Here is a 17,639-nt window from a genome sequence, read left to right as displayed (position 1 = left end):
GACTGCTTGCAGGGAGCGGAGTACTTTTCATGTCTAGACCTCCGTTCAGGCTATTGGCGAATTCCTATGGCCTCCAACGACGAAGAAAAAACAGCTTTCGTAACACCCGATGGCCTGTACCAGTTCACCGTCATGCCCTTCGGCTTATGCAACGCGCCGGCAACATTCGAACGTATGATGGATGCAGTATTGCGCGGCCTCAAGTGGAAAATATGCCTGTGCTATTTAGACAATGTAGTAATATTTTCAAACACATTTCAGCAGCACCTGTGTCGATTAACCGCCGTATTGTCCTGTCTCAGCAACGCCGGCCTTCAGCTCAACGCAAAGAAATGTCGATTTGCAGCTCGGCAAATTAAAGTGCTTGGCCATCTCGTGTCCAAAGAAGGCGTTCAACCCGACCCTGGAAAAATTCAGGCCGTTTCTGAGATGCCCAGGCCAACCACCCAAAAAGAAATTCGAAGTTTTATTGGACTTTGCTCCTATTTTCGACGTTTTGTACGCGGATTCACATCCATAGGGGCACCGCTGCAGGATATTCTAAAAATATCCTCACACCCATTTTCTTGGATATCGCAGTGCGAGGCTGCTTTCAACCAGCTTAAAGATATTTTAACATCTGCCCCGATACTTCGGCATTTTGATCCTACTGCCCCAACAGAACTTCGCAGTGATGCTAGCGGCTTTGGAGTTGGGGCTGTGCTCGCACAAACCAAGACAGGGTTTGGCGACTACGTTGTTGCCTATGCAAGCAGGCGACTACGTTGTTGCCTATGCAAGTCTCACAAAACCAGAACGAAATTACACCGTAACTGAAAAAGAATGCTTGGCAGTCGTCTGGGCAGTTGCCAAGTTCCGTCCATATCTTTATGGCCGAAAATTCAACGTTGTGACCGACCACCACGCGCTTTGCTGGCTGTCATCTTTGAAAGACCTCACGGGACGCCTTGGTCCATGGATGCTGCGGCTGCAAGAGTACGACTTCGTTGTTCTGTACAAATCCGGCCGCAAACATGGCGACGCCGATGGTCTCTCTAGATGTCCTCTGCACTCTGAACCACCAGACCTACCTGACACTGATGAAGACCCTATCACCTTATCGGCGTTAAACATTGACGACATGGAGCAAGTACAAGCAAGAGATCCTTGGATATCTAAAATTTCGGCTGTTGTCAGAGACCCTGCATCTTCCCCAAACCGCTCACTACAAAGACAGTCCAAGCATTTTCGCATTCTAAATGGCCTTCTCTACCGGCGCAACTATTCGCCCGAAGGCTGCCATTGGCTTCTTACCATTCCCCGTCACTTGCGACGTGAGGTTTTAGAATCCCTCCACAACGACCCAACATGTGATCACGCAGGTCTACTCAAGACCAACAATCGGGTACGCTCACGGTACTACTCGCCAGGGCTTTATGGAAGCGTCCAAAAGTTTTTAAAATCATGCCTCCCATGCCAACGCCGTAAGCGGCCATTATATTCATCTCAAGGCCTGCTTCAACCCATTCCGTGCCCAGAACGACCATTCGACCGTGTCGGAATAGATCTTTTTGGCCCACTTCCTCACTCCTCCTCTGAAAATCGCTGGATCATCGTCGCCATTGATCACCTAACGCGTTATGTTGAAACTGCTGCTTTGCCTACCGCCACAGCGGAAAATGTGGCCAACTTTCTCTTGAACCAGGTTGTTCTCCGTCATGGTGCCCCGAAAGAACTCCTCAGCGACCGCGGAACCCTGTTTCTCTCTAAAATCATCCAAGAGGTATTGCGAGCTTGCAGTGTCATCCATCGAACAACATCACCATATCATCCGCAGACCAACGGCATGACCGAACGCTTCAACCGAACACTTGCCGATATGCTCGCCATGTACGTTTCCCCCGATCATCGTAATTGGGACAAGGTTCTTCCGTTCGTAACCTTCGCCTACAATACCACCGTTCAAAGCACTACTCAATTTTCACCATTTTTCCTTCTTTACGGGAGGCAGGTCTCTTCAACATTAGATCGCGTGTTACCCTATTCACCCGATCCTTCTGAATGCCTTCCAGTCACCGAGATCAGAAATCATGCTGAACAATGCCGCCAGCTAGCACGAGCACGCACGACACACCTGCAAGGACAGCAAAAAAGCTGTCACAATGATACATCCCACCCAACTTCTTTCACACACGGCGATCTCGTCATTTTGTGGATTCCACAACGCCAACCCGGTCTCTCCGAGAAACTGTTATCAAACTACACAGGCCCATATCGCGTGCTTCGTGAGACCTCACCTGTAAACTACGAAATTGAGCCTCTCTCCCCACCTGCCGATCACCACCGACGTTCTCGTGAAACGGCCCATGTCAACCGCCTTAAACTCTACTGCCCCCCTACTGACCACACCTAATACCAGCTTCGCCAAGATGGCTATCTCTACCAAGAGGGCATTGTGACGAAGAGAAGATCTACGGTGTGTTGGGGAAAAACACTGAGGCTGAGGGAAGACGAGGAGGAAGAGGTTCGTTCGGGCAGAGCGCGCGACTAGCTGGATTCCCAACGGCATTTCTCTCAACCTAGCTACCACACTGTAAATAATAAACCCCCATCAGTTTGTAACATCGTTTCCCTTACAATATATATGATTTAAAGGTATCAACGCGCGACGCACGTTCAGAACTTTGGTGCGGCGTCGATTCTCGATCGGCATCCCAGCGTGCGAAGGCATAAGGATGCAGCCCTCGGCGTACCAAGGAAGCTTTGATCACGCCGCGAGACCGGCTACACTTGCTTTCGACGAGTTGTACCTTTAGATACGTACCACTTCACGCACATTGCACTTGCAAAACACACCCACACGGTGTCGATTCTTGGTTGGTATCCAAGCGTGCGAAGGCACAGACACATGGCACTTCAGCGTGCCAAGGAAGCTTTGAACACACCGCCAGACCGGCAAAACTTGCTTTTGACGAGTTGTGCCTTTTTGCTGCGACACTGCGCTTTTGTAAAATTTTCCACGTTTTCACGACTGCAAGTCTCAACGGTACACAGAGTCTTAAAAAACTTCTTTGGCGAATGGCGACGAACCAGTGGAAAACGTTTTTACAGCACGCTGGAAAACCGCAAATCGTATCCCAGCCAGGTTCCGCCCGGTTGCTTGACTTGCGGGAGCGGGAAGCTCGATCCAGAAACTGTCATTGAGATCAGTAGTCTAGCGTTTTACTGGCACGAGAGCGCCTACATATCAGACGCTAGACAAAGTCAAGCGCACGGGTCAGTAGCTTTGACAGCGATCCGTACGACGGAGGCGTCTATTTGCAACCGACAGTGGCGTCGCCAGAACAATATATTCGGGGGATGTTTCAACGTGCTAGTGCAATCACACACACACACACACACACAAACACAATACATATATATATATATATATATATATGTGTAAGTAAAATTTCGGGGGGTGTTCTGACACCTAACACCCCCCCCCCCCTCCCCCGGCTACGCGGCTGGCAACCGGGCACGCCCTCACTACAGTGGCTTAAAGGGGGTAGTGTAACGATCGAAACTGGAGAAGCGGCACAGCGTTGGAAGACGGCCGCGGGTGGCGCTGGTGCTTGCAGCACCGTCGTTCCGGCTATGGCTTCAACTTGGCCGCTTGGCCAGCTTGGCTCCGGCCAGCTCCGGCCAATTCGCAGCAGTCGACTGTGTTGGAAGTTGAGTGGGCGCTTTGTGTGCATGTCTTTCAACGGCGGGCGGCGTTATCTCGATCGCCTGTGATCATCAGGGTGAGCCATGGTCAGTAACGCGAAAATATGTTTCAACGTGATAGCCAACTACCCCGACAGACGCTGGACCAGACGAAACAGATTGGCGTGGATGTGCGATGTGGTGGTAGTGTTATCCGTGTTAATCCGTCGGGCGCGTCATCAAAAGGCTAGTTACGTCTCCGTGGTCAAAAGGTCACCGTGATTATGGAAGGTATACCGCCCATTTTCCTTTAATCTCCGTATGCTCCCAATAAGCCTCCCTGTGCTATGTTTTGGTGACTGTTTGTGTGACAATGCCTTGTTTTCTTTGTTCTTGTTACGCCCCCGCAGGGGGCACCTGTGAAAGCAGGTGTTTGGAGAGTGGCGTCTCCACGGACCCCGAGCCATGCGGGTTCGCCCGCCCACGTATGGCTGTGCGTGGCTTTCCCGTCTCCGGGGAAAAGGGCATCCTGGTGGTTGAGCCGAACCCGGGGTAGGTTTGGACCCTTCGGGGCCCCCCGGGTGAGGCAATACACCACTTCGGCCCCTGCTTCTCGTAGACGGGAGTCCTGGTAAGGCCCGACCAGGATGATTCAGTCTAGTCGCCACTTCTACTATCCCCTCTCTACTTTCACCCTTGTCTTCTCCTCCTTTTCACTCTTCTCATTTCTCTTCTTTCCTTTTCAACTCTTTTGGCGGCAAGGGCTAACCTTGGGTGGCGACAGACACCTTGTCCAGAACCACTCTTGGTTATAGAGACTGGGCAGCACTAATAGAGTAACGTCTTCAGCCAAGCCATTCTTGTTATGGAGCGTTACCTATTCCCTTGTTGGGCTCGGTGGTGGGGGGTGCACCACAGTTTCCGAAAACCCTCCCCTTTTATATGGGTTCCAAACTTAAACCTTTTGATCGGACCCCAAAAGGGGCCGCACCGAAGCTCAAGTCACTCCCGAAACATCCAAAGTACTCGAAAAATTTCCAAAATTCCTGGTCTTACACTCTGAAGAAGAAAAACCACTTGCCAAACTGTCCCCCTTCTTAGTCGCCAAGGTACTGGAAGGAATCGTTGGTAAAGATTACTCTGCAAAAAAGATGCCATCCGGTGATCTTCTTGTAGATCAGCACCAAAAAGCAAAGTGATGCCCTTCTTTCTCTCAACGCTGTGTCTGAATAGAAAGTAAACGTTACTCCACACCGCAGACTTAATACAGTTCAAGGAGTTATCTCGGAGGACGACCTAATGGACTCGTCTGAGGAAGAACTTGTTGAAGGCCTTTCAGACCAAGGAGTTGTTGCCGCTCGTCGCATCACCCTTCGTCGTGAGGGTGTAGAACGTAAAACGAGACACATTATACTGACCTTCGACACCACCACTCTCCCAGAGGCCATAAAGGCAGGCTACCTTCGGTGCCGTGTTCGCCCCTATGTGCCGAATCCCCAGCGGTGCTTTAAGTGCCAAAGGTTCGGCCATGGGTCACGGAGCTGCCGGGGAAGCGACACTCGCGCGAAGTGCTCCAGTAAGGAGCATGTTGCTGACAGTTGCGAGAGTGAACCGAAATGTGTCAACTGTGATGGCCGTCACCCAGCATACTCGCGCTCTTGTCCAAAATGGAAAGAAGAAAAAGAAATACTTACTTTGAAAACCACAGAAAACATCTCCTACCATGAGGCGAAAAAACGTTTCTCCTTCCTATCGAAAGGAGGGTATGCCGAGGTCGTGCGCAGGGGACCCGCACGACCCGTGATGGCATCGGCGGGAACACAGACCCCTCCAGGGGGGGTGTGTCTCCCGCCAGTGTCCCCTCTGAAACCCGCGGGTGCAGTGCCAGCTGCACTGCACTCCAACCACACGGTGGACGCTGTTCCCTCAACGTCCACCCTGAAGCAGGGGGCGGCACCTCCCGCCGCCCCTACCTCCCTGCCTCCTCGAGGCCGGGGACAACCCCGCGTCTCGACCCAGCAGAGACCTAGTGAGCCGTTAAGGCTACCAACCCCACCGGGTCTTCCTCCGGCTCCCCCTGAAGAGCCTATGGACGAGGGTGGACCCAAGTCCGGCGAGGAAAGTTTCCTCGCTGGATCTGACTCCTCTCTTTCTGCCACCAGTGACTCTACTGGCCAGCAGAAAGAGGCTGTAAAAAAGAAAAATGCCCCGCGCAAAAAAATAGATTTTAAGCCATTGTCACCTCATTTTACTTTTTTACCAGTTTTTATATTCACTTTTGCACTGGCTAAGCATATAGGCATTATGCAGTGGAACTGTCGCGGCCTTCTACGTAACATAGATGACATCAATTCATTTTTTGATGAGCTCCGTCCTGTTGCTATTTGCCTACAGGAGACGTACCTGACTGATTCGCACACGCAGGTTTTGCGTCATCAACAAGTTTTTAGAAAGGACCGCCATTCCTCAAACCCTTCGGGTGGTGTAGCAGTGGTGGTTCAAAGTGGAGTGGCATGTGCTGAAGTTCCTTTACAAACTTCACTCGAGGCAGTTGCAGTTCGCATCCTTCTTGACCGCCTTATCACTCTAGTATCACTCTACTTACCACCTAATGTTCCGCTGCATCTTCACGAACTTCAAGCACTCATCAAACAACTTCCCAAACCTTTTTTTAATTCTTGGTGATTTTAATGCCCACCATCCTTTGTGGGGAAGCTCTCGTCAAGACTGTCGAGGTGGAGTTATTGAAAGGCTTTTATTATCAACTGGAATCTGCCTGCTCAATAAGAAAGAACCAACATTTTTTAGTGCTGCCCACAACACTTTTACATCAATTGACCTATCACTATCATCACCATCTTTACTTTCATGCTTTTCATGGAACGTTTTAAACAATCCTTTTGGAAGCGACCATCTACCCATAATTTTAGAGAGCGTTTTACCAGTTTCATCGATACCAACCCGCCTTCCACGATGGAAGTTGGAAAAGGCCGACTGGTCTATTTTTGGTTTAGAAGCAGCACTTGATCCCTCCTTGTTTCTTCATATGACTCCCGAGGATGCGACGCTTTACGTTACAGAATGCATTATAAATGCTGCTTCCGCTTCAATTCCACAGACTTCAGGAAACCTTCCCCGGAGGTGCAAGCCCTGGTGGAATGAGGGATGTACTTCCACTCGGAAAAGCCAGAACAAGGCGTGGGGAACTTTTCGTCGCTATCCAACTTTCCGTAATTTGATAGAGTTTAGGAAAAAAAGAGCACAAGCTCGGTGGACGCGAAGACGGGCCAAGTGGGCTTCATGGACAAAGTATGTTTCATCCTTAAATAGTTTTGTTACTGCTAAAGAAGTATGGGATCGTCTCAAAAACGTTCGTGGGCAGTACCACGCTTTCAGGATTCCACTTTTTCCTTCAATCTCAGCATCTCTAACAGGACAAGCAGACTTTCTCGCAGAACATTTTCAGCATGTCTGCAGCTCTTCCAATTACAGTACGGAGTTTTTAAAGTACCGGTCTACCGCTGAGAAGCAGAAAATCACTATGTCAGGCTTCAACTCTGCTGCATACAATAGACCGTTCACAATGTGTGAACTGGAAGTTGCTCTCAGCCTAAAAAAGCAATCTGCACCTGGGCCAGACAGAATTCACTACGAGATGCTTAAGCACCTGTCTCATGAATCTTTGTCCCACCTGTTGTCCTTTTTCAACTACCTATGGGAAGCTGCTGCTTTCCCACATTTTTGGAGAAGTGCCCATGTTATACCTTTGCTGAAACCTGGAAAAGATCCCTCTCTGGCTACCAGCTACCGCCCCATAGCACTTACAAGCTGCTTGGGGAAAACTTATGAAAGGCTTATAAATCGCCGCCTTATGTTTCTTTTGGAAGAGAAAAACTTTTTTGACACTAAGCAGTGTGGCTTTCGTGCTGGACGGTCCACCATGGACCATCTGGTCCGACTTGAGACCGTCATACGTGAGGCCTTTGTACACCGGCAGCATTGCGTGTCGGTGTTTTTTTATTTTGAGAAGGCATATGACACTACGTGGAGGTATGGTATCCTTCGAGATCTGTACAACTGTGGAGTGCGTGGCCGTATGCTTCGTTGCTTGCAGAATTTTTTAAGTGAGCGTACATTTCAAGTCCGATTAGGCTCGACTTTATTCAATGTCTTCTTGCAAGAAAATGGTGTCCCCCAAGGCGGAGTCTTAAGTGCCACCTTATTTGCAGTTAAGATAAACAGTCTGGCTCAAGTTATACCGTCATCTGTTTCATACTCGCTCTACGTGGATGATGTGCAAATATCTTTTTCGTCTTGCAACCTCTCTAGTTGTGAACGGCAACTGCAGCTCACAATAAACAGAATGACCAAGTGGGCAAATGAAAATGGTTTTAAGTTTTCCCCAGAGAAAACTGCGTGTGTGCCGTTTTCCCTGCGACGAGGTTTGACTTTGGACCCAATCTTACAATTGAATAACATAGAAATATCGGTGAAGCAGGAACATAAATTTTTAGGCATGGTCTTCGATAAAAAGCTTACATTCAAGTCTCATTTAAAGGAAGTAAAGCAAAAGTGCTTGCGATCCTCAAACATTCTTAAGGTTCCGTCACATATATCTTGGGGGTCTGACAGACGATGCCTCTTACGTTTGTACAATGCTTTAGTTCGGTCACGTCTGGATTATGGAGCGATTGTTTATGGGTCGGCACGACCTTCCACTCTAAAGATGTTGGATCCGGTTCATCACCTCGGACTCCGGCTAGCAACTGGGGCATTTCGCACGTCACCCATATTAAGCTTGTATGTGGACACACATCAAATGTCTCTGGAAAAACGCCGACAGTATTTGAGCCTGTGTTATTATTACAAAGTGCTTTCGGATCCGAAAAATCCTGCTTATAGTATTTTACAATTTCCTCAGTTCCGTAATTTGTTTGAAAACAAGCCAACAATTGTGCGCCCCCTAGGTTTTCGAGTTCAAAGTATTTGTAGCTCTCTCAACCTCCCTGTCCCTTCCACAAGTGGTGTTAACTTGCTAAAATCTATGGAGAGAATTGCCCCTTGGAACGAGCTACCCGTATGTTGTGACTGGTCTTTTACCAAATACAGTAAGAAGACCGTGGCTCCACAGTTTCTTCAGCAAGAGTTTCTATCTTTGCTAGAAAGGATATCAAGAGGTTGCGCCGAATACTACACCGACGGATCGAAATCTTTAAGTCACGTTGGTTTTGCAGTTTATTCTAGTGGCTTTGGAAGAGCTGTGCAGCTTGACTCAATGGCAAGCATCTTCACTGCAGAGCTCTATGGTATTTTATTAGCCATTGAGCATATTCTGGATAACAGTGTATTGAACGCAGTCATTTTTGTCGATTCACAAAGCGTCTTAGCTGCTATCTCTTCCAGAGTTTCCACAAAGAATGTACTTGTACAACATGTTCGTTTTAAAGTAAACAGAGCTCTGCGCCTTGGAAGTAATATCAAATTTTGCTGGGTACCAAGTCACGTGGGAATTGCAGGGAATGAGAGTGCGGATCGCTTGGCTGCATCTGCCACAGATTCAATAGCATCTTTTGGCCTGCCCTATCAGGATTTTAAACCACTTTTAAAGAAATCTCTTTTAAAGACTTGGCAGCTAGAATGGGACACTGAAACCAACAACAAACTTCACGTGATTAAACCAATGATAGGCATCTGGGAAAGTTCATTTCACAGAAACCGTCGTCTCGAGGTTATGCTTTGTCGCTTGAGAATCGGCCACTCACGTCTGACACATATGTACCTCCTCTGTGGCGAAGAAGTTGCACTTTGTGCCCATTGTGGGGAATTACTTACAATTTTACACATTCTATGGGAGTGTAGGTTTTATCATCAACTGCGCGTATCATGTTTTCCTGAACTTTTTAGAGACTATCTACCCTTTCATCCTATGTTTTTACTTGGTGACAGTGCTTTAGTACCACTTAGACGAGTTTTTAATTTTCTTAACAAAACTGGTTATCTACACAAGTTATAAAAATCTTCTCTAGTCTAGCATCTGTTTTGCTGAGTTTTAATAAACATTTTGTTTGGCGCATTATGGCCTCAGTTGCTGCTGCGCCATTAAAACCTTAATCTTACTTACTTCTTGTTCTTGTTACGCTATCGACAAGCCTCTCTGTGCGGTGTTTTAGTGACGGCTGGTGCGATGATACTCATTGCATTTATTATTTTTATGTCATCGATATGCTTCTCTGTGCAATGTTGTGGACGGTGCCCCGTATGTTCACTCATTCTGCAATCTGAAGCCCTGACGTTATTCTTTTTGCAGTGGTTACAGTGGTAGTGGCACGCTGGCAGCCGCTCTGCGTAGGCGTTCTAGCCTCTGTCCAACCTGCGTCCTTTAAAGTGCAAATGAAATTGTTTAATTGTTAGTAATATTCTTGTAAAAGTGTGCCATGTTACGTGACCCAGAAATGCGAGGGGGGGGGGTGTTTGCAAAATACCAGGAATCGTGCATACCTTGTTTGTTTATTTGGCAAACTGTGTATATTTGGCAAACTGTGCTTAATAACGTAATGCAATTAAAGAATACACGCCTAATTGTTTGACAGTGATTGAAAGCATGGCCAAATAAACTAAACGCCTGCTTTTGACTTGATAAAATTACTAAATTTGCAGCTTAAGAGGTATGGAGCTCCGACTAGTTTAAAAAACAAAACTGCATATTCAACAGGTAGATATGAAGCCGCAGTGGTGGTGGTATATGCCTGTCACCGGCTTGGGCTAGTGCAGTTTGATGAGAATGAAGGCAGGATAAGATAGAGGGAACAGATGGCGATGAGATGACCAGGCTGATGAAACACACATTTAAAAAAAATCATTCAGCCGTAACTGCTACTTTTGAGCACAAGAAAAACAAAGATGACAGGACGGCACATTAAAAAAAGTATGCGCAAATCTCGAACTGCTGGCTTTGAGAGTGTGAGAGGCTCATACATGGCTAATATTGACTACTAGTAGTATGTAGAATAAGGTGAGGCAATAGAGCTTTCTTTGCAAGTTGTGACCAGAAACAAATCCCACGAATAATATATGCAAGGGCATATATATGTTCTTTTAAACATGGCAACGCTAATTTTCAGGCCTCAAGCACTCTCTACAGAAGGCCAACTTTTGCTAGCCTCACTCGTTCTCGCCTTTCTTCGCGGGCCTTGTTCACCGACTTGGTGTAGAAGTGCAACCTTGTGAGGAGGTAAAATTGCACAATGCGGTTGGTTAGCAGTCCCTGGTGTTCTTCGCAGCCAACGTTGGTTATTGTGTTATTTTGGAGCAGGGCTAGGATGTCCATTATGCTGTCGGTGTGGAGATTTTGCTTGCTGAAGCACTCTGTAAAGATGTTTTCTGGGGCGTCTACAAGCTTGTGTAGGGCTGGCGCAGGATACAACAGGCCTCCTCGGTCAGAGTTTGCTGTTAGGGTACTGGCATTGTTGCTTGCAGCTTGCTCCTTGGAGATAAGGAGCTGTTGACGACAGGATGTGCAGCGATTAGACAGGATACATTTCCTAGCTGCGTAACCTGCCATGTAGTAGGTCAGCCTGCCATCGCTCCATTGCTGTGCCATGTTGAGATCAGCAGCACCAGCGTTGAGTGCGGTCTCTGCTTCGGACAGGACTCCAAGTTCAATGGAATTGCCAATCTCGTCTTGGAGGGTTCTTCTCTGTGGTGCAGCTTCTACGCGGAGGAGTGAGCTAATGACCTCTGCAGAGATGTTTCCTGTCGTGGGCGGTTTGGCTAGGTTGTAGTAGCTCAGACAGATCACAGTTAGAAGAAACTGCGTTGGTGGGGGGGTGGGTGTTGCATCCTGAGGACTGTCTCACGATACGAAAGATGTTCTCGAGGCGGTCTTGACTTAGTGTTGCGTCCTCAGGTAGCGATATCCCAGCTTGTCTGTGACATAGTTCAGGAGCAAAACCGTGCTGGCGATAGTGATGCGCAGCCCCTCAGCCGTGGTTTTGCTGAGAAATCCACCTCTTCTTTGTTTTGACATGGTTTCCCAACGTGACAGGTACTGTAGAAAGCACTCAAGAAACTGTGGTTTTGCAGAGCCTGGTCGAAGTGCACCCCTAGCAGTGCGTGATGTCATGCAGGAAATTAGCTCCTTTATCAACTTCAAAAAGGTTTCTGTGGGTGTGGTGCAGCCTGGGTTCCATACCTTCGCTCCACTTGTTCCTTGTATAAGAACAGGCCTCGGGGAACTTCATCGATAAAAAGGTGTAATGCCAGATTTACACGCATTTTTTTCAAATGCGTTGGGATGAAGGTGCGCTTTGGTGATATTAGGCATAGCCTTGAGGGTGATGTTGTTGCTGTCTTGATTCCAAGCCGCTTCAATATGCTCAACGGCGGCCTGCAAAAAAAAGTGTCGGCCATTATTGGAAGTGCTAAGGAATCGGCATTTGTTTCAAGCAAGCAAAATGGCCTATCGAACAGCTCAGAATCTTGGCAGGGGAGTGCATGCTCGTTAGGTAACATGAGTAATGGGAAACCAACCAAGTGGCGTTAAAATAACAATGCTTTTGATGTGATGAGTTGTGGAACAAACATTCGCCAATGCCTGCTTAGCCTTCCTTCTGGGGTGTCGAAACTAGTCTTGACAAACATGTTCCTGACACACTTGACCAGGTGAGAAAAGTCTCAGAGGAAGTGCAGCCTCCGTTGTGCATTGATCGGGTGCTGCACTGAGCAGGTTGTCTTTTCAACGGAAGCCTTGATGTTGAAGAGCTTCCACATTTTCCGATTCCGTGTTGCCCCATTGCAGGTGACGTACTCTACAAACAAACCAGCATTTTCGCAGAATATGATTGACTGAAGCAAAATTTTGCTGAGCAGGGGGGCTTTGACATTGCCTCTCGAAGCAAACACGCCAACAACCTGAGTCCAATTTTGTGCGACGGGCTGGTACAGGAAGACAAGTCCATGGTCACAGGGTTGATGTTTTTCAGTGTCTGGAGTGAAGGCTCCCTAGTCGACAAAGCCTTCAATCTTCCCAGATGTGGGAACATCAAAGTGTTCGAACAGATTAATTTCATCGAAGACAAGACCCGCGACGGTGAAAAAGATCCATGTCTTTCGTGTCGGCACTGAGGGCGTCAAAAGTTTTTGGATTGAACTCAAAGCCACTTTCGGTATGCTTTCATGTACTTCTGAATGCATGTCCTGCTTGGGAGAATCAGTATTTTGTGCTTTCGAACGTGCTCATAAAACCTGGGGCTTTTCATGCGCATCATGATGCATTCGAGCATCCACTCTTGATCATATGCCATGCCATTTCTGGTTTTACGTTGGGATGCTCTAAAGCAGCGCAGGACGCTCAACTGCAGTTTTTTTGGCAGGGTAGTAATCTTCTTCTCGATCCGCGACTCATGCATGGCTGCAGTCTCCTCTCTCATTGAAGAAATGGTTTTCGTCAAGGAAGCAAGCTTCCGTCGAAGTCGCTTAATTTTCTTTGTGCTTGCTCGAAGTTTGCTTCTCAAAGGCACTGATGTCCGAAGTTCCTTCCTTTTCAGCTCTGAATTGCGTGTGAGCAGCAGCTTGCGCAAATACTTACAGCATACGCAACTCTGGCATTTTTTGTCGGCTTTTCCTGCACACTGCTTACTAAATATTCCCCATCAAGAATTGGTGCACTCCCTGCGCTAGACAACAGTGAGCCAAAAATCTAGGCATTGCCAGCACCTTGGCAAACATGACTTTTGTCGCTCTCGTCTAATATGCTTTGAGCCTCACTCATTGTTTTGATGTGCTTGCACTCAACTTCCTTTTCTCTGAAGATTGCTTTGCAGAGCGCGCCTTCTTCCTCGCAGTAGGTGAAAGTTACAAGTTTAACGGACAGTGTCGTCTTTGTATCGCTGAGCTCGCAGTGGCTGTAGGCCCCTGTGTTTGGAGTGCTCTGGATGACATGACGTGACCAATAGGGTGCTGGAAGCTGTAGACAGCCGAGGTCCAGTTGTGGCATCTCTCCCCTTGGTTGTTCAGCAACTTCGATTGGCACTGTGTCTGCCTCAGGGATAGTGCGGTCAGGGTTGTTGATTTCCTTCCTTCTCTTCTTCTTTGTGGGTTCCGCAGCTGCAGCAGTCCTCTTGAGAATTTGTTGTTCTGCCTTTGTTGACTCGGAGAGGTTGGTCAGATTGGTAAACATTGTCGCTACCGCGTGCGGAGCAAACATCGGTCGCTCTCGGGCGAATGTCACAGTCTCATTGTTGGTAACATGCGTGAGGGTGCGCACAAAGCTGTCTTCATCGAAGTGCAGTTCACACAGTGCCGAATGCTTTTGCAGCTCTTTGTCCGCCGGTGGCACAGTACGCCTCCACTTCTCGAATAGCTCGTCATCTTTTGGCGCTTCAAACAAGCTAAGTTTTTCTTTGCTCGATTTGTAGCCCGCCTTCCAACTGGGGGCGAAGCAAAAGTTGTCCCTTCTACGCTTCACGTACCCACGATCCGTCATCGCGTGAGCACGGGCAAGGCAAATACAACTATTACCAGGCCTTTTCACTTCATCAAACTAGCTTTTGCTGTCCAGCCAGAAAGAATAAAGCATTCTTCATGGAAAACTGCACAGCGCTGCTGTATTGCGAAAGAGCAGAAAGCTCTCACGACCGGACCATAGCACACGATTGGCTTCCCCGGTGCAGAAAGGTCGTCTGCTAGTTTCACATTTGTATTCGCCTACGAACGCAAACCATGTCCTTGGACGTTTACTGGAAACAAATAATACTTTTTGAGGTATTTATATTAATTATGAAGCGTGTTGTTGAGGTAAATTGAAAAGGAGCGTCTATAAACCACCCTACAGCGCGCTGCAGCGCTGCCATACCGCTAGTACCGATGCTCGGCTAGTTCGGCTGCGCACGGAGGTGAAAGAGGCCGGCAGATGAAGGCGCGCTATACAAAGCTGTAGGGTGCCTCAATCTGCCGGCCGATGGAGACACCCTAGCGGAGCTGCGGATCGAAGCGCCACCTACACCATCTTCCAAGGAGCGGCCGTTCCCGATGCATGGTGGAGGCTATGCGGTAACCACACTACACACTAAAAGTTTTTACACCCTTAAGGGTGTACACCAGTTTGTCCCAGGGCTAACACCCTTAGGGTGTTCAGGCAAACACCCTTTATAATGGGTGCTTGCCAAACACCCCTGGTAGAGGGTGCTTGCCGTAAAATGGGCGCCCCCTGGGGTGGCCCAGTGGATGCTGGGCCACCCCAGCCAATCCAGTGCCGGGAGAGTATCATGCAACGTTTTGGTTATGTGGAGTTCAAGCTCACATGACACTCTGCCGATGCTGGATTGGCCGGTAGCGTCTGCCGCACTCGGACGAAAGCTGAAATGAAGGCCCTAGTAAAAATTTTATAGGCATGTGTCCAATACACATATCAGAAGTTCTAAATTGTACGAAAATCATATAAAGTATTGGATATTCTTATCATGATTCTCAGCTTATCATGTTTACTAAACACATTTACTTTTTTTCACCTGGGGGGGTATTGCCAAATCACATACAAGGCACATGATAAAGAAAGAACGAGTCACATTGAACGCAACTCACTTCATGAAATAATACAAAAGAGCTACTTGCAAGCCACATCATAAGCCTGAGGGCAACTGGTAGTGCTTCCGGTGCCGCCCTTTCTCGAACTTCAAGTGAGCAAGCAGTGGCCCCAAGCATCGTACTGCACGGCTAAACCATAGTTATAAACATAATGGGCTTTTACAAATGAAGCATGTGGAGCTTTCCTGTTTGGAGATCAAGTGCCAAGTTTTGTCTCAGAGGATTGCAGGAAACACGCTTCACTCATCTCCTTAAGCATATCTATTTACTAATTGGAAGCATGGCGGTCTAGCCCTTGACTGAACCACAGCAGTATTTCAGTAAGTGAAGCTCATTATGACATCAATTAGAATGTGTAAAATTGAACATTTATTGTGCCCTAAAAGACAAACGAAAAAAAAAATACAATGTATGCCATTCCTTGACATAAACAATGCTATCTGCCAACATGTAATGAAAAATATCACAGAAATCTCAAGTACAAAGAAAATTATAAAGTTTTGGAAAGTGACTAGGAATGAGGAACCCCTGTACAGATAAATTATACCTCACCTACAGGAGGTCGGCATAAGTTATACATTTAAAGACAGAAAAAGAAAACATGCCTCCATAAAACATTCTATCATTTGTTCTGTAAGCAAAATAAAAATTAACCTGATAATACTGTCGCGAAAAGTGCAATATCCACATAGAGGGTGTTTCACGAAAAGTGGACAAATTCGATATTGCGAAAACTATGGGTCGCAACAAAAAAAAGGCTTGTGTCATTCTGGTCCTGGACGAGGAGCCTAGTTAGGAAAATGATTAAAGTCCGGGATAATTAGATTGTTAATTATTTTTGAGTAACTAACTTTTTAATATTGTGTTTTAGGTTATGGTTTTAATTAGAAAATTGCTCAGCATCATTGAAAAACACTAGATCAACATATTGCACAACAACAGAAGGCGTGCACAGCATTTTACGGCTTTCTGAAAAACAGTACAAATTCGACGGGTTTTTAAGTTTCGTTTTGCAATTGGAGCACATCTCGGCCCCGATTGCACCGCGCCCCATGGAGAAATGGCGCAAGCAACCTCTGCTGCGATGTCCTTGCGCAACGCAGCAGAGGCTGGTTGCACCATTTCTCCACGGGGCATGGTGCCGTCGAGGTCGAGATGCGCTCCAATAGCAAACCGAAACTTAAAAACCTATCCCATTTGTGAGGTTTTTCAGAAAGTCGTAAGATGCTGCACGTGCCTTCTATTGTTGTGTAATATGTTGATCTAGTGTTTTTCAATGATGCTGAGCAATTTTCTAATTGAAACCATAACCTAAAACACAATACTAAAAAGTCAGTTACTCAAAAATAATTAACAATCTAATTATCCCGGACTTCAAAAGTTTTCCTAAATAGGCCTCGAGCCCAGGGCCAAAACGACACAAGCCTTCGAGCAGTTTTTGCAATATTGAATTTGTCCACCTTTCGTGAAACACCCTGTATAACCTCCTGAGACCCTGCGTCCACCAGTGTAAACATTGGGTTTTGAATTGTAAGAAGAAGGAAAAAAAAAAAAAAAACTTCGTTGCACACAGAAAAGGACGCCTGTCCACCGTCATGGACGTAGTCTGTGCTGCCATCTGGAGGAGTGTTGAGCAAACAGCACTGAAAACTTGTTGCTTGCTGTTAAAAATGGCGACCTGCAGCACTCGCATGTTCTACGGGCGACGCCAAGGTATGTAATCAGTTTATGTGATTTACACAAACGGAGGCTGTGTTAATTTATATTTCTAGAGTTCTTGAAAGTTCACAGATGGTCACTAATGCTTAATATTTTCAACAGTATTAGCAAGGGTTATAGTAGTCCCTTGTCAAACTGTCTACGTGGGTAGACGCTGGGACCCAAAACTTATGACACGAATTTCGCGATGATCATGTTTTGCTCGCACCAATCTGAAACACTCGCGAAGTGAAAACAATTGGTTTGATTGATTGTGCTCGATTTTCAGGACTAACAAGTCAGGCTGATGCCATTTTAGAAAGTTTGTGCGGTGCCACAGGTTCCGCGCAAGAGAGTCAAGCCACTGCCGAACTCGCCAGTCCAGACGGCGCAGGCACTTCACGTGCCAAAGAAAGAAGACGTCAAGAATGCTACACAGTGCAGGAACCCTGGCTCCTCAAAGAAAACTCAGCACCATTGCACGTCCTGTGAAATCTACCTCTGCACTGAAACTGACTGGCACTGCTTCTTTGATTTTCGTACCAATAAATGAGCCTCATTTCTCTGCCGGTATCACTCCAGTTTTGCTATTCTTCCCAAAACCTATTTTGTAAAAATTAACTTATAAAATGTTGAATAAAATATGTGTTCATTTTCCTTACTTGAACTGTAAAGCCCCACTGTCCCGTGGG

The 17,639-nt window shown here is 47.1% G+C and overlaps 1 protein-coding gene across 1 annotated transcript; it reads left to right on the top strand.

Annotated features, from left to right (window-relative positions):
- Positions 1-16,828: 16,828 nt before the first annotated feature.
- LOC120840378 lies at positions 16,829-17,520 on the top strand. Its single transcript, XM_040210878.1, has 2 exons — positions 16,829-16,962; positions 17,237-17,520. The coding sequence occupies exons 1-2, from the start codon at positions 16,845-16,847 to the stop codon at positions 17,437-17,439; spliced, it is 321 nt and encodes a 106-aa protein (XP_040066812.1). The 5' UTR covers positions 16,829-16,844; the 3' UTR covers positions 17,440-17,520.
- Positions 17,521-17,639: the final 119 nt, after the last annotated feature.

This window comes from Ixodes scapularis, unplaced genomic scaffold (assembly GCF_016920785.2).
Source record: "Ixodes scapularis isolate PalLabHiFi unplaced genomic scaffold, ASM1692078v2 PGA_scaffold3__209_contigs__length_174095766, whole genome shotgun sequence".
Taxonomy (NCBI): Eukaryota; Metazoa; Arthropoda; class Arachnida; order Ixodida; family Ixodidae; genus Ixodes; species Ixodes scapularis.
This window is presented reverse-complemented; position numbering and strand designations above follow the sequence as displayed.